This window comes from Oncorhynchus nerka, linkage group LG9a, assembly GCF_034236695.1.
Source record: "Oncorhynchus nerka isolate Pitt River linkage group LG9a, Oner_Uvic_2.0, whole genome shotgun sequence".
Classification (NCBI taxonomy): domain Eukaryota; kingdom Metazoa; phylum Chordata; class Actinopteri; order Salmoniformes; family Salmonidae; genus Oncorhynchus; species Oncorhynchus nerka.
The window spans coordinates 59439731-59467685 of record NC_088404.1 but is presented as its reverse complement, the minus strand read 5'-3'; the positions used below and the strand labels follow the sequence as shown (position 1 = coordinate 59467685).

The window sequence follows — 27955 nt, the reverse complement described above, 5'->3', positions numbered from 1 at the left end:
CGAAGATTAGCAAACTTAGACATGACATGCCAGCAACAAACGCTGACACTACACATCCAAGTATATCTGACCAAATTATGAAAGACACGAACTGTACTTATGAATTCCGTAAAGTCAGTGTGGAAGAGGTGATAAAAGTATTGTTGTCTAACAACAATGACAAGTCACCGGGGTCTGACAATCTGGACGGAAAATTACTGATGATAATAGCAGACGATATTGCTACTACTATTTGCTACATCTTCAATTTAAGCCTACTAGAAAGAGTGTGCCATCAGGCCTGGAGGGAAGCAAAAGTTATTCCCCTACCTAAGAATAGTAAAGCCCCCTTTACTGGCTCAAATAGCTGACCAATCAGCCTGTTACCAACCCTTAGTAAACTATCTGTTTGACCAGATACAAGGCTATTTTACAGTAAATAAATTGACAACAGACTTTCAGCACGCTTATAGGTAAGGACATTCAAGAAGCACAGTGATCTGTAGTTGTTGTTGTGGTCAGTAATGTTGGTCAGTAGTTATTGTTAGTTGTTGAGTAGTTGTGGTCATTAGCTGTGTGGTTGTAGTAAGTAGGTGTGGTCTGTAGTTGTGTGGTTGTGATCAGTAAGTTTGGTCACTCTCTTCACCCTTGTAATAATGCTTGCCCTTTGTGTCTGTGAGTATCCATAGCAACGCCTTCATTTGAGCTGCTCAATGATGAGACAGACACTAGCTAGCTGACGTTAGCTACATACTTTTTGTCACTCTAAACTCTGACAAACAGCTAACTTTTTGTTGGTTTTTGCTTTGAAAAACAGAGAAATAGAGAGCAAGATTTCATATACACTAAGTTTTTGTCTGACTTGTTGGGTGAGTGGTCAAAATGGCAGTTGTTAGGAAAACATTTTTTAAATTTATTCACTAGAACCGTAAAATATACAGTATTTTGGTTCCATCCCAGAATTAAATAGCAGAGAAGTAGACAAAGATGTCATACCCTATAACTTATTGTTTAACTTTTTTGGTTAAAATTGCAGGTGTTTACGAAAACGTTACAGAAAATGTTGATGCGGTAAATAAAACAGCTTTAACTTTTGATCAGAAAAATATATTTTTGTTTCGTCTTTCAGATTTAAAAGCAGAGAAGTTGACCAAGATGTCATATGCTCTAACTTTTTGTCTAAGTTTTAACAAAGGGGTCAAAGAAGCCGATTTGTGTCAAAAGGTGTATTGTTGCATTCATAGTAAACTGAGTGTTGGAAGTGATGATGTCACAATGTGGAGCTTTAGAATGTTGAGGAAATCCCATGTAAGTGGCAGGACAATATACTTTTTAAAATTATAATTTAAAGTAAACAAGCCTACTAGAAAGAGTGTGCCATCCTCCAAACACAACAATGGTCATTATGGCCAAACAGTTCTGTTTTTGTTTCATCAGACCAGAGTGCATTTCTCCAAAAAGTACAATCTTTGTCCCCTGTGCAGTTGCAAATCGTAGTCTGGCTTTTTTTTATGGCGATTTTGGAGCAGTGGCTTCTTCCTTGCTGAGCGGCCTTTCAGGTTAGGTCGATGTAGGACTCGTTTTACTGTGGATATAGATAATTTTGTACCTGTTTCCTCCAGCATCTTCACAAAGTCCCTTGCGGTTGTTCTGTGATTGATTTGCACTTTTCGCACCAAAGTACGTTCATCTCTAGGAGACAGAACGCGTCTCCTTCCTGAGCGGTATGATGGCTGTGTCGTTCCATGGTGTTTATCCTTGCGTACTATTGTTTGTACAGATGAACGTGGTACCTTTAAGCATTTGGAAATTCCTCCTAAGGATGAACCAGACTTGTGGAGGTCTACACATTTTTTTTCTGAAGTCTTGGCTGATTTTTGATTTAGATTTATTTTGATATTCCCATTATGTCAAGCAAAGAGGCACTGAGTTTGAAGGTAGGCCTTGCAATACATCCACAGGTACACCTCCAATTGTCTCAAACGATGTCAATTATCCTATCAGAAGCTTCTAAAGCCATGACATAATTTTCTAGAATTTTCCATGCTGTTTAAAGGCACAGTCTATTTGATGTATGTAAACTTCTGACCCACTGGAATTATAAGTGAAATAATCTGTCTGTGAGCAATTGTTTTTCTTGCAAGTCGACTTGCAAAAACTATAGTTTGTTAAACAGTTTTCTAATACATATCGACAAATAGAACCTAAAAGCTGCAATACCCCAATGCATTTAAAATCCACACCATGTCCGGACTTGTAGAAATTCTGTTCGGGCCAGTAGATCAAAAAATAAAAAGATTCTGTATACATATTTGTCACATGCTACATGAACAACAGGTGTAGACGCAGAGTGAAAGGCTTACTTAGGGTAATTTTCCAACAATACAGAGGTAAAGATAAAGATAAAAAAATATAAAGAAATATTGACACAACAAATAAATACACAGTGAATAACCAATAAGAATGACGAGTAAAAAATAACCTGGCTTTATACAGGGAGTACCAGTCCCGAGTCGATGTGCAGGGATACGAGGTAATGGAGGTAGTTAAAGTGCCTTGAGAAAGAATTCATAGCCCTGGAGTTTTTCCACATTTTCTTGTATTGCAGCCCAAATTTAAAATCAATTACATTTAGATTTGTGTCACTGGCCTACACAACACCTCATAATGGCAAAGTGGAATTTTGTTTTTATGAATTAATTCAAATGAAAAGCTCAAATGTCTTGAGTCAATAAATAATCAACCCCTTTCTTATGGCAAGCCTAAATAAGTTCAGGAGTAAAAATGTACTTAACAAGTCACATAATAAGTTGCATGGACTCACTCTGTGTGCAATAAGTGTTACACATGATTTCTGAATAATTACCTTATCTATGTACCACACACATACAATTATCTGTAAGGTCCCTCAGTCGAGCAGTGAATTTCAAACACAGATTCAACCACAAAGATCAGGGAGGTTTTCCAATGCTTGTTGAAGACCTCACGGAGGTCCAAGTACTACGCGGGAATGGCGGAGAGATCCGAGGCTTCTCCAAAGCCTGCAGGCAGACGTCACGGGTGTGGCTGTGACGACTTAAGACACTGTCCATGGCAGAATGGGCTCCAACTCATGATAGAATCTGTAGTCCTGCTCAACCTGCGTAAACTTTCATCTGGAGACAGTCTGGCTCTTCGCAGTAGCTTGGGCTCTGGAGGAGACGAGTCGACAGCCCTTGGTGTTTTCCGAGAGAACTCTGGAAACATCGGCTTCACTCGGAAATGGAGCCTTCTGGGTGACAGAGAACAGCGTGGGCGACAGGGAACAGTCTCCCTCTCCCTCCTACGTTCCTTCAGCTGCCCATCAATCCGGATGGTCAATGCTGTGAGAGAGTTGAGGTCCTTGCGCAGCTCCTGGGCTGCGAGCTTGTCTTTAAATCACCTTCAATAATCCGCAAAGGAACGCTTCGAATAGGGCTTCCGGGTTCCAGGCACTCTCAGCCAGCAACGTGCGAAAATCCACTGTATCGTTTGCCACTCTACGGGAGTCTAGACAAAGTTGGAGCAGCTTATGAGCAGCCTTTCTCCCGGACAACTGAGGATCTTACACTTCACGTACGTCCGCCACAAACCCCTCCAGACTGAGGATAACGGTGGACTGTTGCTCCCACACCGCCGTAGCCCAGGGAGTGTTCTCCGTGGATCAGAGTTATCAAATAAGTTATCTTCAAGTGGTCCGAGGGGAACGAAGAAAGCTACAGCTCGAAGATGAGGGCGCACTGGGAGAGATACGCCCGACAGGTTCCAGAATCCACAGCGTAGAGCTCCGGAGGAGGTAAGCAAGGTTCATGAGGCACCGGGATAAGCTGGGAAGAAGTGCCACTGGTGGCGGGGTTGCTTAGAGTCTGGAAGATTACTTTTGTGGCTTGCTGCCTAGTTGGGAATTTGGGGAATTGTTTCAGCAATGTATCAAATACTTGGTCATGGTGTTCTCCCAGCACAGGAAACACGGGAACGTGCTGGTAGGACATAACGAAACAAGACAAACTGGCAACAGACAAACAGAAAATGCAGGTATAAATACACAGGGGATAATGGGGGGAGATGGGAGACACCTGGAGGGTGTGGAGACAAGCACAAAGACATGAGAAACAGATCAGGGTGTGACAGTATCAGCCTGAGAGAGAAACGGCTGCACCTTAGCAATGTTCCTCAGATAATAAAAAGCTATTTTGGTCACATTCCTAATATGTGACTCGAAATTGCGTTAGAATCTAAAATTGTACCTTGTTTTTTTACCCGGTGTTTATCTTTATTACCTATGAATTAAAATGTGCGGCCAGATTCTCTCTCTCTATGGTTTGACTCCAAAAATAAGTACCTCAGTATTGTCTTGATTTAGCATGAGGAAGCCATCTAAGTATTTAAATCACTATTAGAATCTAATAATTTATCCGTGGAGATAAATCCTCTGGTGACACAAATGTAAAGTTGTGAAAATCAATTCTGTGCTTTCTGATCACGTTGCCAAGGGCTAACATATATAAACTTAACAGTATTGGACCCAAAATTGAAACTTGTGGAACAGATGTATTTTCTCTGAGTTATGTTCACAAAGGGTGACAAATTCTTGACAGGTTAAATAAGTCTTAAACCAATTTAGAACTGGACCTGAGAGTCCAACCCACCTTTCCAGTCTGTCCAGAAGGACATCATGGTCAACAGTGTCGAATGCAGCACTTAACCTTTTCATACATACCAACAAACGGGTGTGATCATTCTACAGTGGTCCCTGCAGCGTAAGCTCAAACTGGTTTGATTAGAATGCCTATTTAGAACGTCCATTTTCGATTGACGCAAGAGTCAGCATTTCAGCTAGACAGTTTTTTCACATAAAACTTTTGCACAAATACAGTCCATACAAAGTTACGTCCTGAATGTGACCAGTTCATTTGTGGATGCAATGTTCAGACATTCAGAGAAGTAGCAACAGCATACACAATCATCCATACCGGAAAATGTAGATACTGTACATTAGTTTTAGCGCTAACTGAGGAAAGATTGACGTAACACAAGCGGTCATATTTAGATAACTCTAGGCTGACAGAAACCACAATATGAATTAGCTAATAGCAATGACTATTTGTAATTAATCACATTCACGGGTGAGCTCAACATTGATCGAAATAATTGAGTAAAACACTTTCTAGAAATCGAAAGTAATCGGTCGATGGGTAGGAATTTGCGCCGTCATGTTTATTTTTCCCGTCACCCAAAGATAATAAGAGGAGACAAGATGCGTTTGGTCTGTTGGAGGGGGTGTGCCGGCTACGATCATTCACTCAATTAATGAGGAGGTGCAACACACCTCAAATCAAAGTGTTGTTAGAAAATACAACCTGTTAGAAAATCATTTGAAATTGACAAATTATCTATAGCCTATAGATAATTAGCAGGCAGCACGTGTTAACTGTCCTGTGCGTAATAATCACATTTTGGAACAGTGAGTGCATTCTGACATCACGTGCATAAAACAACTCACACTGGGGCATTAGAGATATTTGGAAATCATGTATGAAAAGGTTTAATCCAAAAGAACAAGGACAGAGAGCTGTTTGGCATCTGTGTTGGCTCTAAAATAATTTACCTCTTTAACTAAGGCTGTCTCTGTGCTGTGGTGGGCCCGAAAAACAGATTGGAATTTTTCAGAAATACAGTTGGCACTTAACAATTAATTTAGCTTTTTGAACACCAATTTCTCCAGAATTTTGCTTAAGCATCAAAGGTTGGAGAATGGCTGAAAATTAGCAGTTTTTAGTGCTGTGGGGAAAGTGCCTGTGAATATTGAGTGATTAACAATAGCTTGCGCTTCTTCAGGTGTGCCATTAAAAACTGTTTTGAAGAAGGTGGTGGGGATAGGATCAAGAAGGCAGGTAGAAGGCTTAAATTGTGAAATCACTTTCCTGAGTATGTCTGTGTCAACCAGGGAAAATAAATCCACAGTGGCTTTGAATGACAGGCTAGGGCACATATCATCAAACTTATCATCAGGTCTTGCTTGACTGATACCCAGCCTTATGTTGATTATCTTATCTCTGAAATATGCCACAAACATATCACATTTAGATGTGGAGGAAAGTTCACATAGGTTTGCAGAGGCAGGATTCTGTAGGTCATTAATGGTTGAGAAGAGCACCCTCAAATTATTCTGATTATTGGTGATCAAGTTAGAAAAATGAGCCCGTCTGGCATTTTTAATTGCCTTGTTTTATAAGCCAAGTTGCTCTCTCAGATATCCTAATAGACCTGCAACTTCTACTTTCTCCACTGCTGCTCTACTTTTCTGCAATTTCTCTTTAATTGATTTTTTCCTCACTCATCTGTTTGGATGTGGCCTTTCTGCAGTGTGAAGCACTGTCACGACTTCCACTGAAGGTGGTTCCTCTCCCTGATCGGCTGGCGGTCGGCGTCACCTACTAGCCATCAGCGATCCTTTTTTCCTTTTCTGTTTGACTTGTCTTTGGTTCTTTCACACCTGGTTTCATTTGTCTTCATTTCTGTGTGTGTAATTAACCCTGTTGCCTGCCTAGGTTTGTGTGGGATTATTTATTGTGATGTTGCTCGTTTAGGTTGTACCCATGTTGCTTTACATATTTTATACTGAGTGTGTATAATATTAGGAGCTGTGTTTGTTCCTCCTTTCGTGAGTAAAGGGTTTCTCTGTAGTCGAGGGCGTTTGATTTTGTGATTGTACCTTACCTGTCACGCCCTGACCTGAGTATTCTTTGTTTACTTTATTGTTTTGGTTAGGTCAGGGTGTGACATGGGTGATTTATGTGTTTTTGTACTGTCTATGGGGTTTTGTAGGTTTATGGGGTTGTTTTTCATCTAGGTGTTTATATATGTCTATGGTTGCCTAGATTGGTTCTCAATTAGAGGCAGGTGTTTATCGTTGTCTCTGATTGGGAACCATATTTAGGCAGCCATCTTCTTTGGGTATTTCGTGGGTTATTATCTATGTCTAGTTGCCTGTGTCTGCAATAGTTTTATATAGCGTCTCGGTCGATTTAGTTGTTTTTGTATAGTTTGTTAAGTGTTCTTCGTCTTCATTAAAAAGTATGTATTCTAATCACGCTGCGCTTTGGTCTCCTCCGTCCGACGAACGTGACATTACCTGTATGTTGGTGGACTTGCCCATTAAAATTATGCATCTCGGACATCTCTGCTGTCCTGCGCCTGACTCCTTCACCTACCTCTAAACACACCCTTCTCACTTACTGTAGGTCAATTTGTTTGTAATGTGATACACGCACATAGTTTTTTCAATATGAAATGCCCTTCTAGATGTACATTTTAAGTCATTTAACCGACTCTCTTATTCAGACTGAGTTACAGTCAGTGCATTCAACGGAAGCAGGTAAGACTGTCACGGTTCATGAATCCACTGCCTCCTTCTCTCTTTCTCTCTCTCTCTCTCTTTCTCTCTCTCTCTCTCTCTCTCTCCCGTGTTTGTGTGGGCGTGGTTCCCAATCTCGGCCTGATTGTCTGCGCCAGCTGGAATCACTTATCTTCCCTTTATATGTTCTGTAACCAGTGTTTCTTGTTGTCAGATCGTTGTTACTTCCCTGAGGTTGTGTCGTGTGTCCGTGCTCATCTCTCGCCGCCCTTGTGTGGATTATCTGCTGTGCTCCTTCCTACCCATCCGGACACACTCCCCTGGATTTCTCAGCACGCTATCATCGGAAGATGCGCCCTAGTCCCTGGGTCGGATTCCGTCTGAGTACAGTCTGTCTGTCCTGTTGCTGCTGTAACCTGTATTCATTAAACCATTGTTGCTTGCATCTTGCATCCGCCTCTGTATTGTCACAGAACGATCTGACCAGACCATGGATGCAGCGAGTTCAACGAGTCTGACCGAATTCATTTCCCGCAGTATCAAGAGAATGGATCAACAAGAGGAGAACATCTCCAGCACAGGTCGGGCAGTACAAGCCATTGCGACGCAGGTATCCCAGCTGACCCAACAATTACAACATCTGAGGGGTCTCGCTGCGCCACCTACACCGGCAGTTCAACCCGCCCCGCCAGAGCCGGATTCCCAGCTAGAGCCACGGCTACCGACACCAGAGGGTTATTCAGGTGATCCTGACTATTGCAGAGCTTTTCTTACGAGATGTTCCATGCATTTCTCGTTGCAGCCACGGACCTTCAACCGTGAACAGTCTAAGGTAGCATTCGTACTCACACTGCTATCAGGCAAAGCGGCTCTTTGGGGAACGGCGGTGTGGGCGAACCAGGACCCATGCTGCACCTCTTTCCAGACACTCTCCGAGGAGATGAGAAGGGTCTTCGATCGGGCCGTGGCGGGTAGGGAGGCGGCCAGACTACTCGCTGACCTTCGCCAAGGAGACCGTTCAGTATCGGAATACTCCATCCAATTCCGCACTCTGGCCGCAGAGTGTCAGTGGAACGAGGAGGCGCAGTGGGACATGTTCCTGCATGGGCTGGAGGACCGGATCCAGAAGGAGATTTATGTTCTGGACCTTCCCAGGAGTTTAAATGGACTAGTGGAACTAGCCTTGAGGGTCGACGCTCGTCTGAGTCGTGTTGGCCGCCGAGCATGCCCTAACATACCGTATAACGACACGGAGGGCTGGCATGCCAGCGGCGGGAACATGGCCAGTTCAGCCTCCGCTCACGAACCCATGCAGCTGGGGAGAGCTCGCCTCTCCCGGGAAGAGAGGGAGAGGCGGAGATCCCAAGGACTCTGTCTCTACTGTGGTAGAGCGGGCCACTTTATCCACTCCTGCCCGGTAAAAGATTAGGCCCGGTAGTAAGCATGAGGCTACTATCGGGTGGTGTCACCACAGAGAAGACCTCATCATCTACTCTCCTCCCGGTAAGACTAAGATGGGCCACCCACACGCACGACATCCAAGCCTTACTGGACTCAGGAGCAGAGGGTAATTTCATGGACTTCAAGCTCGCTCACAAACTCCAGATTCCTATCACCTCACTCACGCACAAGATATCCGTCAACGCTCTCAATGGTCAAGAACTCCCCAACATTTCTCACACCACTGAACCTATCACACTCATCACTTCTGGCAATCACACTGAGACACTATCATTTCTACTCATGGACTCACCCCTTGCACCATTAGTTCTCGGCCACCCTTGGCTCACCCAACACAACCCCAGAGTTGACTGGGGTCATAACTCTATATCCATGTGGAGTAACAAGTGTCTTGAGTCCTGTTTAGTGTCTGCTTGTTCGTCTGTGTCTGATTCTGTGTTTCTAGAAGAGGCAGTGGATTTGTTTAACGTGCCCGTTGAATACCTCGACCTGAAGGAGGTGTTCAGTAAGTCCCGTGCTGCTTCTCTTCCTCCGCATCGTCCCTATGACTGTGCAATAGAATTAGTGCCAGGTGAGTCTCCGCCTAAAGGCAAGTTATATTCACTCTCTGTTCCTGAGAGGGAGGCTATGGAGAGATACATCTCTGATTCTCTGGCATCTGGATTCATTCGTCCTTCCTCTTCTCCAGCGGGGGCGGGGTTCTTCTTTGTGGGGAAGAAGGACGGATCTCTGCGTCCTTGCATTGATTACCGTGGGTTGAATAACATCACAGTGAAGAATACTTATCCCTTACCGTTGATGTCCTCAGCCTTTGAAAGGTTACAGGGAGCATCCGTGTTCACTAAGTTGGATTTACGTAATGCATATCATTTGGTTCGCATAAGGGGGGGGGTGAATGGAAGACCGCGTTTAACACCCCCAGAGGGCACTTCGAATATTTGGTCATGCCTTTTGGGCTATCCAACTCCCCAGCGGTTTTCCAGGCACTCGTCAATGACGTGCTGAGAGATATGATTGATCAGTTCATATATGTTTACCTGGATGACATACTGATTTTTTCTTCTTCTCTCCAGGAACACGTTCAGCACGTCAGACGAGTGCTTCAGAGGTTGTTGGAGAATGGACTTTTTGTCAAGGCGGAGAAATGCATTTTTCATGCACAATCCGTTCCATTCCTAGGTTACATCGTCTCGACTGAAGGTATTCGCATGGATCCTGACAAGGTTAAGGCTGTGGTGGATTGGCCAAGCCCAGATTCCCGTAACGCCTTACAGAGGTTTCTGGGATTCGCCAATTTCTACCGGCGTTTCGTTCGCAACTTTAGCCAGATAGTCGCTCCTCTTACCGCCTTAACCTCCCCCAGAGTGACGTTCAGGTGGTCCGATACAGCCGAGGCTGCATTCGCCAAACTCAAGAGCCGCTTTGTTTCGGCTCCCATCCTCATAGCTCCCGATCCCTCGTGTCAGTTCGTGGTGGAGGTGGACGCTTCAGAGGTGGGGGTAGGTGCGGTACTTTCCCAACGTTCCTCTTCTGACGACAAGATGCACCCTTGCGCGTTCCTTTCCCATCGGTTATCACCTGCGGAACGCAACTACGACATTGGCAACAGAGAGTTGTTGGCAGTGAAGTTAGCACTGGAGGAGTGGCGCCATTGGTTAGAGGGTTCGGGGTACCTTTTATAGTTTGGACCGATCACAAAAATTTGGAATATATCAGAACCGCCAAGCGACTCAACTCCAGGCAGGCGCGGTGGGCACTCTTTTCGGACGTTTTGACTTCTCTCTCTCGTATCGCCCGGGTTCCAAGAATGTCAAACCCGATTCCCTTTCTCGCATTTTTGACCATTCCGAACGCCCATCCACTCCCGAGTGCATCCTACCCGGGACCCTAGTGGTCTCCACACTCACATGGGAGGTTGAATCGAGGGTGAAAACGGCCTTAGAAGGGGTAACGCCTCCGCCCGGTTGCCCGCCTAATCGGTTGTTTGTGCCGGAGGGGTGTCGGTCTGATGTTATTCGGTGGGGGCATTGCTCCAACGTAGCGTGTCATCCAGGAGTCAGCCGCACTAGCTTTTTGGTTAAGCAACGCTTTTGGTGGCCACTGATGGCTCGTGACATTCACAGTTTTGTCTTGGCTTGCTCGGTTTGTGCCACTGGGAAGACTTCTAATCGACCCCCAGATGGGTTACTCCAACCGCTGTCGGTCCCTTCGAGACCCTGGTCCCACATCGCGCTAGATTTTGTTACCGCCCTCCCGCCCTCCCAGGGCAAGACGGTTGTTTTGACCGTGGTGGACCGGTTCTCGAAGGCGGCTCATTTTATTCCCTTGCCTAAATTACCATCTGCCAAGGAGACAGCGGTAACTGTCGTGGATCACGTCTTTCGCTTACATGGCCTGCCGATGGACGTAGTTTCTGACAGGGGGCCCCAATTTGTGTCCAAGTTTTGGCAAGAGTTTTGTAGGTTACTGGGAGCGAGTGTCAGCCTGTCTTCAGGGTTTCATCCCCAGCGCAACGGTCAAACGGAGAGGGCCAACCAAGATTTGGAGAGAGTGTTGCGATGTTTGGTTTCTAAGAATCCCTCTTCCTGGAGTCAACAACTCTCTATGGTTGAGTACGCTCACAATTCGTTGCCAGTGGCAGCCACGGGTCTCTCTCCGTTTGAGTGTAGTTTAGGTTACCAGCCACCTATCTTTCCCAGTACGGAGTCCGAGGTCACTGTTCCCTCCGCTCACGCTTTCATCCAGAGGTGCCGTCACGCATGGAGCAGAGCCCGTGAGACTCTTCTCCGGGTGGGGGCGCGCACCAAGGCTAAGGCCGATCGCCACCGGTCGAAGCCTCCGGTATACGTCGTTGGCCAAAGAGTGTGGCTTTCTACTAAGAACATTCCACTCCGATCCGTTTCGAACAAGCTTGCCCCCAAATTTATCGTCCCGTTCAAAGTCACCAGGATCATTAGTCCGGTGGCGGTCCGGCTCAAGCTTCCTCCGGCGTATAGGAGAATTCATCCTACCTTTCATGTGTCTAAAATAAAACCTGTGTTTCAGGCACGCATTAACCCGCCGGTCCCGGTTCCCCCGCCACCACGACTTGTTGATGGGGAACCCACCTTTTCTGTCAATCGTATTTTGGACTCTAGAAGGAGGGGACGCGGATTCCAGTACCTGGTGGACTGGGAGGGTTACGGCCCGGAGGAGAGAAGTTGGGTACCTGCTAGGGACATTCTGGATCACTCCCTTATCGATGATTTCAATCGACAGGTAAATTCGCCTGGGAACGCCAAGAGGCGTTCCTAGGGGGGGGGTATTGTCACGGTTCATGAATCCACTGCCTCCTTCTCTCTCTTTCTCTCTCTCTCTCTCTCTCTCTCCCGTGTTTGTGTGGGCGTGGTTCCCAATCTCGGCCTGATTGTCTGCGCCAGCTGGAATCACTTATCTTCCCTTTATATGTTCTGTAACCAGTGTTTCTTGTTGTCAGATCGTTGTTACTTCCCTGAGGTTGTGTCGTGTGTCCGTGCTCATCTCTCGCCGCCCTTGTGTGGATTATCTGCTGTGCTCCTTCCTACCCATCCGGACATACTCCCCTGGATTTCTCAGCACGCTATCATCGGAAGATGCGCCCTAGTCCCTGGGTCGGATTCCGTCTGAGTACAGTCTGTCTGTCCTGTTGCTGCTGTAAACTGTATTCATTAAACCATCGTTGCTTGCATCTTGCATCCGCCTCTGTATTGTCACAAAGACAACCACATATCAAAGCAATTGCAAGTAAAACTTTCCTTAAAAAAGTAGTTTGATATGTTAGCAGTTTGACATACAGTTCTCACTTACCATACTCTCCACTCTGGTATGGACCAACAGAGAACAATCCGGATCAGAAGGATACATATTTTTGCAAATCAAATTAGCATTTGTGTGTAAAGCTGGATGCAAATGTAGAATGTGTTTTTTTACTCGTAAAGTAACAGAAAATAACGTGGATTGGTGTGATTTCAGAATTCCCCAGTAAACCCTTCAGTGACATGCAATAGTTATCTAGTTGTGCAGATTATAATACACACACATACATACATATATATATATATATATATATCTGTGTTTGTTCAAAAGCTTGCGGTCACTTAGAAATGTCCTTGTTTTTGAAAGAAAAGCACGTTTTTTTGTCCATTAAAATAACATAAAATTGATCAGAAATACAGTGTAGACATTAATGTTGTAAATGACTTGTAGCTGGAAACGGCGGATTTTTTTGTGGAGTATCTAGATAGTCGTACAGAAGCCCATTATCAGCAACCATCACTCCTGTGTTCCAATGGCACGTTGTGTTAGTTAATCCAAGTTTATCATTTTAAAGGCTAATTGATCATTAGAAAACCCTTTTGCAATTATGTTAGCATAATCATTTGAAGCATCAGAGGGTGTTGGTGGTGACGGTTGGTGGTGACGTCGGCTCCGGGGGCCGCCGCCGATGGAACCGGGGGTGCCTTAGCTGGCTCCTCGAGTTTCAAAGCCCTAGCTGGCTCGAGAGGTTTCCTTGCCCCGGTTGGCTTGGCGGGCGCCCATCCCACGTCAGGCCTCAGCCGGATCGTCAGGCGCCTCTGCCGGTTCGTCGGGCTACTACGCCCCCGCCGGCTGGTTCACCGCCAATGCCTCGGCCGGCCAGTCATGCTCGTCCAGGTGGGACGCCGGGGGGTACTATCATTCATTACGCACACCTGCTTCCCTCGTCACACACATCAGCGATTTATTGCACTCACCTGGACTTAATCACCTGTGTCATTACTTCCCCTATATCTGTCTGTTCCCCCCTTCAGCATTAATTGTTTGTCGTTTTGTTACCTGGTTCTGACGCTGTTCCTGTCCTGTTCCATGTCTGTGCAAAATTAAATGTTCAGTCTCCTTACCTGCTTCTCTACTCCAGCGTCGGTTCTTACACAGCATATTGGTGTTGAGAACAATGTGGCGGAGGCAGCAGCGGAGTGAGGAGATGAGAAAACAGGAAAAGTGAGGAAAGAGGAAACCAACTTCATTAGGTTTATATTCAATAGCCGTACCTGTACCTGGCATTATAAATCATACTGTTGCCTATTTGAGAGTTTGTTTAATGGCTTACTGATTCCTTGATATCTTAGCCTCATGCAACATGTCAGATAAAGCAATTTCACAATCTTGTCTGTTTTTAGTCTATGCTGTAATAAAGGCCTTACAATGTTTTAGAACAGTCTCTGGTGTTACTTATAATTCATGTTGTTTACACTGTTCCAAACAGGCAGAAATAATATTGTAGTCTAACAGCACCTGTTTGTCACACACAAATCTAATAGGCTACGCACGTGGCTGCGAAGCTCTCACTCCTATACCCTCCTTTTTCTTGATCTCTTTCTTATTGTTATTATTACAATTATTATTATGATCACCATTCTAATACTTGTAATGTCATTATCATTAGTAGTGTCACATGTGCTACCTCCTCGGCCTCTAGGTCACCAGGCTGCTCGTTATGGCGCACACCTGTCACCATCGTTACACAATGCTGCGTGTCATCAGACTCACCTGGACTCCATCACCTCCCTGATTAGCTTCCCTATATATGTCACTCCCTGTGGTTCCTTCCCCAGGCGTCATTGTTTCTGTTTCATGTCTGTGTGTTGTTCGTGTTTCTTGTTTTGTATTATGTTGTGTTTATTTATTAAAACACTCACCCCTTGAACTTGCTTTGCGACTCTCAGTGCACATCGTTACAGAATGTTGCCTTACCTAAGGGAAGCATCAGGGAGTGTTTTTTTGTTGTTGTTGGTTAGGTGGGAATGACGTCGGGTCTGGGAGCCGCTACAGGCTCTCGTGCCTCGGCCGGATCAACAGGCTCCCCTGCTTCCACTGGCTTGTCAGGCTCTCATGCCTCAGCCGGTCTGTCAGGTTCCCGCACATCAGCGAGGGTGACCGGTCTTTTCCTGATCCCCGGGATCGTCCCTCGGGTTGGCGTTCTGCGGCTGGAGCCGAACGCGCCGGGGAGGGGGTATCGTCAGTTATGCTCTCTTTCCGGCGCTCTAGGTCGCCACGTTCCTGCATCTCCGCCAGATTGACAGGTTTCCTGCGCCTCTGCAGAGGTGACCGGTCCGCTTCTGTTCGTCATTTTACCTTCCCTATGTATGTCACTCCCTGTGGTTCCTTCCCCAGGTGTTATTGTTTCTGTTTCTGTTTCATATCTGTGTGCTGTTAGTGTTTCTTGTTTTGTATTATGTTCCGTTTATTTAATTATAATACTCACTCCCTGAACTTGCTTTGCGACTCAGCGCACATCGTTACAAGTAGGCTTAGTATGTAGTATAACCACCATCGAGCTGTAGTCCTGTTTAACTGTCTTAATACCATGACTTACTTAGGCATATAATTCAATACAGCCTATGGGCTACGGCATCAATCAATCATCACACAGCACATGCTTTGAAATAATCAAGCATTTTAGTTTTAAAATGAAATTAACAAAAGGGTCAATAAATAAACTGAAACATATTGGCAATTGCATTCAGGAATTGCATGCAACTGTTTTCAGTCTTTGCAGGAATAAAGGCTTTACAATTCACTCTAGTACACTTAGAATTTATTTAGTGTCATTTCCAAACTGTCCGGTTTTGGGGGGTATTGTAAGCTTCCACAACTAAGTCAAATGTCTTCCACACATAGGACTCCCCCCCTTTCCCTCCTTAGCAAACAGTAAACATTCAGTAAACAACTCAGCCAAAAAAATAAACGTCCTCTCACTGTCAACTGCGTTTATTTTCAGCAAACTTAACATGTGTAAATATTTGTATGAACATAACAAGATTCAACAACTGAGACATAAACTGAACAAGTTCCAAAGACATGTGACTAACAGAAATGGAACAATGTGTCCCTGAACAAAGGGGGGATCAAAATCATAAGTAACAGTTAGTATCTGGTGTGGCCACCAGCTGCGTTAAGTACTGCAGTGCATCTCCTCCGCATGGACTGCACCAGATTTTCCAGTTCTTGTTGTGAGATGTTACCCCACTCTTCCACCAAGGCACCTGCAAGTTCCCGGACATTTCTGGGGGTAATGGCCTTAGCCCTCACCCTCTGATCCAACAGGTCCCAGGCGTGGTCAATGGGATTGAGATCCCGGGCTCTTCGCTGACCATGGCAGAACACTGACATTCCTGTCTTGCAGGAAATCACGCACAGAACAAGCAGTATAGCTGGTGGTATTGTCATGCTGGAGGGTCATGTCAGGATGAGCCTGCAGGAAGGGTACCACATGAGGGAGGATGATGTCTTCCCTGTAACGCACAGTGTTGAGATTGCCTGCAATGACAACTCTCTGTACTTAGCTCTGTTCATCTTTGCCTTGATCCTGACTTGTCTCTCAGTCCCTGCCACTGAAAAACATCCCCACAGCATGATGCTGCCACCAACATGCTTCACAGTAGGGATGGTGCCAGATTTCCTAAAGATGTGACACTTGGCATTCAGGCCAAAGGGTTCAATCTTGGTTTCATCAGACCAGATCATCTTGTTTCTCATGGCCTGAGAGTCTTGAGGTGACTTTTGGCAAACTCCAAGCGGGCTGTCATGTGACTTTAATTGAGGAGTGGCTTCCATCTGGCCACTACAATTATAGGCCTGATTGGTGGAGTGCTGCAGAGATGGTTATCATTCTGGAAGGTTCTCCAATCTCCACAGAGGATCTCTAGAGCTCTGTCAGAGTGACCATCAGGTTCTTGTTAACTTTCCAGACCAAGGCCCTTCTCCCACCGATTGCTCAGTTTGGCTGGGTGGCCAGCTCTAGGAAGAGTCTCTGTGGTTCCAAATCTCTTCCATTTAAGAATGATGGAGGGCATGTGTTATTGGGGACCTTCAATGCTGTATAAATGGTTTAGTGCCCTTTCCAAGATCTGTGCCTCGACACAATCCTGTCTCGGAGCTCTACAGACAATTCCTTCGACCTCATGGCTTTGGTTTTTGCTCTGATATTGATTGTCAACTGTGGGACCTTTTATAGACAGTGCCTTTCCAAATCATGTCCAATTAATTGAATTCACCATAGCTGGACTCCAATCAAGTTGTAGAAACATCTCAAGGGTGATCAAGGGAAACAGGATGCACCTGAACTCAATTTCGAGTTTCATAGCAAAGGGTCTGCTTTTGTAAATAAGGTATTTCAGGGGTTTTTTTGTGCTAAATTTCCAAACATTTCCAAAAACCGGTGTTCTCTTTGTCATTATGAGGTATTGTGTGAAGCTTGCTTAGGATATTTATTTATTTAATCATTTTAGAAAGAGTCTGTAATGTAGAAAAATGTGACCGACAGCCTTTATTCAGTCTTATGTAGCAAAATATTCAATTCAAATTTTTTTTTTTTACATTGGATGAAAGCAGAGACACAGAGCTGCAAAGTGGTATATCATACACTACATTTTTGAGGAAAATGGAAAAGTAATTCTGCATTGAAAGTTGATAAACTTGTAAACTCAATTTTGACAAAATGGCCTTTGAATGTTTTGGTACTACTACTGGAGGGTTCTCCTTTGAATGATACTACTACTGGAGGGTTCTCCTTTGAATGGTACTACTTCTGGAGGGCTCTCCTTTGAATGGTACTACAACTGGAGGGCTCTCCTTTGAATGGTACTACTACTGGAGGGTTCTCCTTTGAATGGCACTACTACTGGAGGGCTCTCCTTTGAATGGTACTACTACTGGAGGGTTCTCCTTTGAATGGTACTTCTACTGGAGGGTTCTCCTTTGAATGGTACTACTACCGAAGGGCTCTCCTTTGAATGGTACTACTTCTGGAGGGTTCTCCTTTGAATGGTACTACTACTGGAGGGTTCTCCTTTGAATGGTACTACTACTGGAGGGTTCTCCTTTGAATGGTACTACTACCGAAGGGCTCTCCTTTGAATGGTACTACTACTGGAGGGCTCTCCTTTGAATGGTACTACTACCGGAGGGCTCTCCTTTGAATGGTACTACTACCGGAGGGCTCTCCTTTGAATGGTACTACTACTGGAGGGCTCTCCTTTGAATGGTACTACTACCGGAGGGCTCTCCTTTGAATGGTACTACTACTGGAGGGCTCTCCTTTGTCCACACCCACCAACCATCTCTTTAAGGATTCACATGTAAGGTCATGCACGAAACAGTGAGTTGTGTAGTAAAGATTAAGACTAAAAGTGATAAAAGTAGTAGCCTACAATAAGGAAGAATTCCAGGTAAAGAGAAAGTGTCCAGATTAAAATATTAGATCAATATTAGATGACGTTTACCCCGACACACTAAATTGATGGGTCATGTGAAAGAAATGCCATAACCCCCAGCCACATCTTGCTAAGTGGATGGGTCTCGACAGAAGGTGTAAACGCTACAGCGAAATAGTTACTTGCATAGTAGCAATATCAGAAATAGATATATATATTTATAATAATATCCAGTATGTACAAGAACAATGTCAATAAGTGATCAGTGATAGATGAGGTAGTTATATGCATACAATCAGGGGTAAAGTGGCTGAGCAGCAGGATAAACAAATAAATAGTAACAGCAATGTATGGCGTGTGTGTTAGCAGAGAGTCATTTGAATAGAGGCACTGCAGATAGTGCTGATGACTGGTTTGTCTGAACCACGCATGAACAAGGGAATCTATATTCGGAGAGCCTGTTTCTGTCCTGCCCTTGACTTTGGTGCAGGGCATGTGATGTCCATAGCCTCTTCGTCGCAAAACCCCTTGATCTTCTCAAAAACATAAGTTTGTCTAGCTGTGTCCAGTCCAGGTGGTGCTTGTCCAGGCAGACCATCTATGGGAGGATGGACGTCAGCGATGCGCAGCAGCTGAAACCTGGTCCCGACTGAGTCCGAACGCTCCTTGGCAACAACAACAACAGGCTCCAGAGCTTCGAAATAACAAAAACATTTGAGAAGACATTACAACCTTGCACAACATCAATTCATCCCCAAGTTTAGATAAGAAGAGTAACCTCCTACAATTCAATGAAAATGATATTCACCTGAAGTGCTGGTACTGTGGCAGCAGCCTGAAGTACTGAATCAGGTGTTGTTGCCAGCCATATATTTATTTTATTTTTTATTTTATTTCGCCTTTATTTAAACAGGTAGGCCAGTTGAGAACAAGTTCTCATTTACATCTGTGACCTGGTCAAGATGATGCAAAGCAGTGCGACACAAACAACACAGAGTTACACATGGGATAAACAACGGTACAGTCAATAACACAATAGAAAAATCTATATACAGTGTGTGCAAATGAGCTAAGATTAGGGAGGTAAAGGCAACAAATAGGCCATAGTGACGAAATAATTACAATATAGAAATTAAATACTGGAGTGATAGATGTGCAGAAGATGAATGTGCAAGTAGAGAGACTGGGGTGCAAAGGAGCAACTGCCTTTGCTGGATGACTTGCCTTCATCAATCAAGTAGTTGACTTGTTGTGGTATTCCTTCACAGCAGACACCAAACAAGCCACACATGTGAGGAGTTAAAAAGTAGATGGGACCTGGCTGCATATGGTCAGAAGGATAGTACATCTGCGAACAACAAAAATAACATTAAGATCAATTAAAATGTCTCACCCCTGTCAGTCTGTCTTTACACAGCTCAGTGAAAGGCAATTGCCTGCCTTTTTGTTCTATCTATCTATCTATCTATCTATCTATCTATCTATCTATCTATCTATCTATCTATCTATCTATCTATCTATCTATCTATCTATCTATCTATCTCCTTAATCACTATAAAGGAGGAGATGTTGCTTACTTGTTGAGCCAAAATCAAATCTGTAATGCATCCTGATTGTCTTTGCTTGCTAGTTCAGTAGGGGCAAAAAAAAAAGAAACGCATAAAAAAAAAAGTTTACGTTCAAATGAAGTAGTGACCCACGACATATGTCTAGTTTCCTGAAACAGCTCACGAATTTGGAAAAAGTCAAGGGGTCTGAATACTGAATACAAACCCCTGAATACAACCCCCTGAGGTACATTTTTGGTATTATAAACTGGTTACCAACATAATTAAAGCAGTAAAAATAAATGTTTTGTCATACCCATAGTCTGATATACCACGGCTGTCAGCCAATCAGCATTCAGGGCTCGTACCACCCAGTTTATAATAAAATTAACCACATGGAAATTGCTATCTGTCCCTTATTTCTATTATACAGACTGTGTGTCAAATAGAAAAATCACCCGTAGTCTGTTCAAAAAGGACTAATTTGTTCCGATGACAATACCAACCAGGGTGAAAATATCTTTAAAGACTTTTGTTGCAAGAAATTATACAAACTGTTCTCTTACCATTCTGATAGATTGGAGACGGTCAGAAAACGTGGTTGTAACGTTAATCATTTGGTTGTTATTCCATTGGTTACCTCGAGGCAGATGCCCACAGACATTAAATATGGCACTTTTAAATGTTAGAGCAATCACAAGTGAAAACCTTTCCAGTGAATCAAAGTTGATTGCATGTTTCTCACTTAAACATGTCTGTATTGAGAGTGTAGTGCCGCTCTTATTGAAGCCCCCCCCTGGACTAAAGCTTTTCATATATCAGAAAAGGGGAAAAAGTTGGGGTGACAACCTCTATTTTTACTAATGCTAATAGCTGTAAGGACATTTTGTTTGGCGACATTGGGCATCTGTTATGCTATACTGTTTAAAAGTCAGCCACCAGTGCTGGCCATAACCCTGTATAGGCCACCAAACCACTGACCCACTTTCTTTACTAACTTCTATGAACTTTTATCTATTGTCCTTGAGAACTATGGTAAAATCATTGTGTTGGGAGATTGTAATATTAATGTTGACAAAGAGACTGACTCCAAGGCCATTGAAATTATGAATCTTTTGAGAAATATGGACTTTATCCAAAATGTTACTGGGCCCACCCATAACCGCGGCCATACTCTGGACCTGGTTATTACCAAGGGGCTTTCTACTGGGCTCACCCATAACCATAAGCCATACTCTAGACCTGGTTAGTACGAAGGGGCTTTCTACTAGGCCCACCCATTACCACAGCCATACTCTGGACCTGGTTATTACCAAGGGGCTTTTTACTGGGCCCACCCATAACCACAGCCATTCTCTGGACCTGGTTATTACCAAGGGGCTTTCTACTGGGCCCACCCATAACCACATCCATACTCTGGACCTGGTTATTACCAAGGGGCTTTCGACTGGGCCCACCCATAACCACAGCCATACTCTGGACCTGGTTATTACCAAGGGGCTTTCTACTGGGCCCACCCATAACCACAGCCATACTCTGGACCTGGTTATTACCAAGGGGCTTTCATCTGGGTCCACCCATAACCGCAGCCATACTCTGGACCTGGTTATTACCAAGGGTCTTTCTCCTGGGCCCACCCATAACCACAGCCATACTTTGGACCTGGTTATTACCAAGGGGCTTTCTACTGGGCCCACCCATAACCACAGCCATACTCTGGACCTGGTTATTACCAAGGGGCTTTCTACTGGGCCCACCCATAACCACAGCCATACTCTGGACCTGGTTATTACCAAGGGGCTTTCTACTAGACCCAAATCAAATCAAATCATCAAATCAAATTTTATTTGTCACATACACATGGTTAGCAGATGTTAATGCGAGTGTAGCGAAATGCTTGTGCTTCTAGTTCCGACAATGCAGCGATAACCAACAAGTAATCTAACTAACAATTCCAAAACTACTGTCTTATACCCAGTGTAAGGGGATAAGGAATATGTACATAAGGATATATGAATGAGTGATGGTACAGAGCAGCATACAGTAGATGGTATCGAGTACAGTATATACATATGAGATGAGTATGTAGACAAAGTAAACAAAGTGGCATAGTTAAAGTGGCTAGTGATACATGTATTACATAAGGATGCAGTCGATGATGTAGAGTACAGTATATACGTATGCATATGAGATGAATAATGTAGGGTAAGTAACATTATATAAGGTAGCATTGTTTAAAGTGGCTAGTGATATATTTACATCATTTCCCATCAATTCCCATTATTAAAGTGGCTGGAGTTGGGTCAGTGTCAATGACAGTGTGTTGGCAGCAGCCACAATGTTAGTGGTGGCTGTTTAACAGTCTGATGGCCTTGAGATAGAAGCTGTTTTTCAGTCTCTCGGTCCCAGCTTTGATGCACCTGTACTGACCTCGCCTTCTGGATGATAGCGGGGTGAACAGGCAGTGGCTCGGGTGGTTGTTGTCCATGATGATCTTTATGGCCTTCCTGTGACATCGGGTGGTGTAGGTGTCCTGGAGGGCAGGTAGTTTGCCCCCGGTGATGCATTGTGCAGACCTCACTACCCTCTGGAGAGCCTTACGGTTGTGGGCGGAGCAGTTGCCGTACCAGGCGGTGATACAGCCCGACAGGATGCTCTCGATTGTGCATCTGTAGAAGTTTGTGAGTGCTTTTGGTGACAAGCCGAATTTCTTCAGCCTCCTGAGGTTGAAGAGGCGCTACTGCGCCTTCTTCACGATGCTGTCTGTGTGGGTGGACCAATTCAGTTTGTCTGTGATGTGTACGCCGAGGAACTTAAAACTTACTACCCTCTCCACTACTGTTCCATCGATGTGGATAGGGGGGTGTTCCCTCTGCTGTTTCCTGAAGTCCACAATCATCTCCTTAGTTTTGTTGCCGTTGAGTGTGAGGTTATTTTCCTGACACCACACTCCGAGGGCCCTCACCTCCTCCCTGTGGGCCGTCTCGTCATTGTTGGTAATCAAGCCTACCACTGTTGTGTCTGAGGGCGAGGCTGGGGATGCCGTCTGGGCCTGCAGCCTTGCGAGGGTTAACACGTTTACATGTTTTACTCACCTCGGCTGCAGTGAAGGAGAGTCCGCATGTTTTGGTTGCGGGCCGTGTCAGTGGCACGGTATGCTGATATGCTGATACAATTTAGGGAGTCTTGTTTTCAGATTAGCCTTGTTAAAATCCCCAGCTACAATGAATGCAGCCTCAGGATATATGGATTCCCATTAGCAAAGAGTCAAATAAAGTTTGTTCAGAGCCATCAATGTGTCTGCTTGGGGGGGAATATATATATGGCTGTGATTATAATCTAAGAGAATTCCCTTGGTAGATAATGCGGTCGACATTTGATTGTGAGGAATTCTAAATCAGGTGAACAGAAGGACTTGAGTTCCTGTATGTTGTTGTGACCACACCACGTCTCGTTAACCATAAAGCATACGCCCCCGCCCCTCTTCTTACCAGAAAGATGTTTGTTTCTGTCGGAGCGATGCGTGGAGAAACCAGCTGGCTGCACCGACTCCGGTAGCGTCTATCGAGTGAGCCATGTTTCCGTGAAGCAAAGAACGTTACAGTCCCTGATGATTTCCTTATATGAAATGTAACTCAGTAAAATCTTTGTCTATTGCATTTATATTTTTGTTCAGTGTATCTAATAAAAATATATTAATGTTTTATTTTTGATATTTCTTTTTTACAAATATTCACATTTCTTTCCACATTAACATTACAGAGTATTTTGTGTAAATTGTTGACCAAAAATCACAATTAAATGCATTTTAATCACAGTTTGTAGCACAACAAAATGTGGAAAAAGTAGTGGAGTGACAACCTTCTGAAGGCATTGAGAAACATAGTGAAAAGATGGTCACATGTGTTTATTCGGGAACATTTGAAACTGCCATTTGCGCAGTCAGCATATTACTGCTGCGAGAGTGTGTTGAATTACGTTGGAAAGCTAATGTGGAGTGTACCAACTGAGATTTAAATAATTTACAGAAACAGATTTTTACATGTAATGTAAAATATTTGTATTATTATGTTATCATCTCTGTGGTATTGAGAGATAAACATGGTAATGCTTTTACTGAATGATGATAATTCATACATGATCGAGTTCTTGCTTTGTTATTCAACTGATCTTGTGTCCTTTCTGTCATCCAGTGAACCCCATTCATTGCTGCTCGCAGCTATATTTGAGAATGTACTTCATCCTTTACATGAGATACCCAATATTATTACATGACATTTCAATATTCTCAAAAGAAAAAGCACACAGTGTTACAAATGTTTGAATATTGTATTCAGACAACCAAAATACAGATTAATATATTGAATTAATAAAGAACACATGTTTGTTTTGTCTTAAATGTCATGTTATGTGATTCATATGCATCCAATAGCCATGTCATTATCAACTATAGTATCATGTAATTTGTACATGATCAAAAACTCTCTCTCTTATCCAAATACAGAACACCGTTGATCACCGTCACCACTGCTTTCAAAGAACATGAAATCCTGTTTGGAGACAAAGAATAAAGAAAGAGAAAATGGATACACAATGAATAGGCATGATGGAGATCATCACACTATCATAAATGCGTAATTGTTTGATTCATCTTAATAGACAGGATTTATAATGGCTTTATATTGATGCACTACAATAGGAGTGTCAGTACTGACTAATTGATTGATTTGCCGGTAAATTTTCAGCAATGGCTGCTTCACTAGGTCACTGACACAATGATTGAGAAATTCGCTTATGGATTATAGCCTGTGTACTGTATATGTGTGTAATGTACTATATAAGAGAGCTCCTACAAAGAATTCCAATGTAGGCTATGTCTTCTTAATAACTACAAATGCCAAATGAACTTGAATCTGACTTAGCTCTATAGATATGGCTGGGTTTACACAGGCAGCCCAATTCGGATCTTTTGCCAATAATGGGGCCACAGATCATAATTGGGTTGCCTGGGTAAGTCACAGCGTGTGGCAACACTTACAATAAGGATGCAGGCCCCCATCAGCACAGCCTTCATCTTGACATCCAGGTCCATGGGGAACTGGATCCCAAAGTTGTCTGAGTCAGTGAAGGCCTCCTTTATCAGCCCACTCCACTGCTTACTTATTCTCCCAATGGGCTGGTCGCTGTCCTTACCCATCACCTGTTATAGAAACACAAAGGACTCTAATCAGGGTGACGTTTATTAGGCAGCAAATGGAAGAAAACAAATTGAAATAGTGAGGGGTTACCTGGACTCCATTCCCCCCCGTTTTGCTACAGTGTGCCCTAATGAGGACAACCTAGGGTTTAACAGACTCAGAGCAACTTGAACACTCACAAATAGAGATAGACCACAGTCCCCTCCCTAACAGCCTTACCTCAAAATCAACATCTCCACAGCAGCTACAGGCACAGAAAGGACCTTCAATCGTCAGGAGAGTCTCTTTGGCAGCTCCTAGGATGGACAGTTTTGGCTTGAAGGGATGCCAGTTCTGAACCACATAACCTATGGTGGTGCTAGGAGGGGATTGGACCTCCATCTATGACAGACAAGCATTCACAGATACAGAGGAAAATGGTCAAGGGAGAAACATTAATTCAGACGTTAGAGTATCCTTGAAACAGTATCTTGCAATGATAAAATTGAGCAGCCAGTCTCTGTTATAATGGTGTTATTTAGAAGCTGTGTTATAAGTGGCCACTTGCGAGCAACAGGGGAAGTAGCAGGAGGTGTCTGTTATAATATGTATATTATAAGCGATTTCAGGCAGCTAAGAAAGTAGCAGGTGTCTGTTATACATGTGATGTGATTGAGGTTATAAGCTGCATTATAAGCAGTTCAAATACATCTTACAGACAGTAGAGGAAGTAGCAGGAGGTGTCTGTTCTAAGGGTGTTATAAGATGTTTTATAAGATGTTTATGTGTGTTATGAACAGTTATAATACCTCTTGCAGGCAGCAGGGCCAGAAGCAGGAGGTACAGCGGAAGGGCTTGACCAGGTGCATGACCTCCTGGCCACTGTGGTCTTTGATCTTCATCTCAAACATGCGGTTGGGACCGCAGCAGTTCCGGGTGCAGCAGTCACTATCCTCCTTGGCCGTGTAGATTTCCTGTCCCAAACTGTTCTTGATTACGTACCGGTTTTTAGTCTCAAAGGAAGTGATGGCTAGAGAGGAGCATAGGAAGAAAGGGGTCACGGGGGATGTGGGTGGAGGTGAGAGATCGCGTCGGAGTAATTAATGGCATGCTGTGTATTAACATGACTTACCCTCCAGCAGTTCCATTTTCTGATGGATCAAGATTTGATCGATCTGTAGCAAACAGATAAAGATAGGATTGGGTACAGAGTTCCCTACCGTGGCCAGCTCTCTCCCGTCTCCTAACCAATTATCTTATCCCATAAAAGTTAACATTTGACTTTTTTGAGGTCACAGTTCCATAAACAAAATATAAGATTTGTAAGTCGCTCTGGATAAGAGCGTCTGCTAAATGACTTAAATGTAAATGTAAATAAGACTATTGACTTCACTGTCTTACCTGTGTTAGGTACTCCAGGCCAGGGGGCACTCCTGTTGATCGAAAGTTATTTTCCATGGCGTGGTAGGATCAGTAGCAGCCTGAGCACACCCACATTAATCAGACAAATTGACCATGGTGGATGGATGGATAATAAAGTTAGGTGAAATGTGGTTTACATGCTCAGTTTACAACCATAGGACTGAGCTACCTGGTTAATCATTACACTGCTCAGTCAATAGCACCATTCAAAGTTGCTTTCCAATTCATGTGTACTATTCCTTAGTACTATTCCTTGTATTTTACGTAAATGCTATACCAAAACAAACAATATTGGAAGATGGACTCTTAGAGCTAAGATATCCCTGATCTTACATCCACTTTTTTGGTGTCATGGCAATTTTACAGAGCTCCGATCAAAGTAATACATGCAGCATATAATAGTACTATATATATTGTAAGAACTTACAATGGAACAACAATTTTAGAATACCAATGAACGGTACTGAGAATCAACTTACATCCAAATTCCTTGCTATCTGTTGCCAGAGCTTCTGAAGGTGTTGCTCTCTGTGTTGGTGTTGTTCTCTGTATGTGCTAAGTAATCGACGCAATCATAAGTGATTCATGCGTGTAAGGTGTGTTTTATTGACATGACTGTGAGAGATGGAAAAAGTATTTTCAGTCCAAGATCAATAGCACCCACATTGAAAGCTCTTTTTCCCTCTTTGATTTACACACACATATATTTACAGAAAGAGCTTCAGGAGAAATGCATATACAGTATACGTGAGGTTAGAACATTTTGTAAAAGAGTACAGTTACCTGCTTGACGTATAACTCAACAAACCAAAAAGTCAAAAGAAAAGCACCAGCCTTCCTCTGTCGCAACAAGTGACAACTTATATTTCTAAATCTGAATGCACCCTTTGGAAAACATTTTCTGTAAAACACTGCCTGGGGGGGGACAAAAAGCCCCAAAAGCCCCAGATTTGCTTATGTGATTTAGTGCATAGCTCAAATTACACAAAGAGCCCTTTCAAAACAAAAATAGTGTCTCTCAAGACAAAACAAACAGAATTGTTTTGTCGTTGTCAAGGGGCAAAAGGATACAGTCTTAAACCCAGGAACTATCCTCAGGTGTCTTTCTTTTGTTCAAATCCTCGGTCATGTCGACAGTCCATGCACTTATGACAGAATATGTCTGGCACGTTTGACTTCTTAATATTTGCGGAGGAGAGGTGTACCTATATCTCATACTGGTTGCACTCCATGGGCAGATTTGCCCAAGTCACTCAGTCAGAATAAAATATCTAAAAAAAACGGAAAGACAGTACCGATACTTAGAGACCAACTTAGACCGACGCTGCTAAATGTATGAAAATATTAACCACCTTATTTGCTAAAAGTTCTGGTTCTGCTGGTCCGAGTGCTATGTCTGTGAGAATTGACAGGTCAGCGGCTGCTACCGCTGCAGTAGAGGACAGAAGTGCAGTCGAGGTAGGAAGAAAACAGAGAATGATACTCACCCAAACTGACACAGATCATATAGCCTACTGCTGCCAGTTCCGCCTAACATTTTGGTTTTAAATTGAATTAAATAGTAGGCTAATTAGAGATGGGGCTTCGGGGAAACGTTTAGACACTAGGCTACTTGCAATACAGCGTAACAAGTCGTTAAATTGGCTTTTATAACACATACATTACCAGTCAAAAGTTTGGACACACCTACTCATTCAAGGGTTTTTCTTAATTTTTTAAATAATAGTGAAGAACATTATGAAATAACACATATGGAATCATGTAGTAACCAAAAAAGTGTTA

The 27955-nt window shown here is 43.7% G+C and overlaps 1 protein-coding gene across 1 annotated transcript; it reads right to left on the bottom strand.

Moving 5' to 3' along the window:
- Positions 1 to 23884: 23884 nt before the first annotated feature.
- On the bottom strand, positions 23885 to 26760 carry plscr3a (phospholipid scramblase 3a). Its single transcript, XM_029668774.1, has 7 exons — positions 26653 to 26760; positions 26153 to 26232; positions 25884 to 25926; positions 25561 to 25781; positions 24992 to 25153; positions 24613 to 24774; positions 23885 to 24124 (listed from the first exon to the last, which is right to left on the bottom strand). The coding sequence occupies exons 2-7, from the start codon at positions 26207 to 26209 to the stop codon at positions 24065 to 24067; spliced, it is 705 nt and encodes a 234-aa protein (XP_029524634.1). The 5' UTR covers positions 26210 to 26232; positions 26653 to 26760; the 3' UTR covers positions 23885 to 24064.
- Between the last annotated feature and the right edge of the window lie 1195 nt (positions 26761 to 27955).

What these genes read in the sequence shown, in the direction of transcription:
- plscr3a (XM_029668774.1), bottom strand. Translation starts at nt 26,209, where the DNA reads ATGGAAAATAACTTTCGATCAACAGGAGTGCCCCCTGGCCTGGAGTAC. An exon ending in GGCCCTGCTGCCTGCAAGAG is followed by an intron (nt 25,154 to 25,560) that starts GTATTATAACTG and finishes TGTCTGTCATAG; the next exon opens with ATGGAGGTCCAATCCCCTCC. An exon ending in GTGGAGATGTTGATTTTGAG is followed by an intron (nt 24,775 to 24,991) that starts GTAAGGCTGTTA and finishes TTTCTATAACAG; the next exon opens with GTGATGGGTAAGGACAGCGA.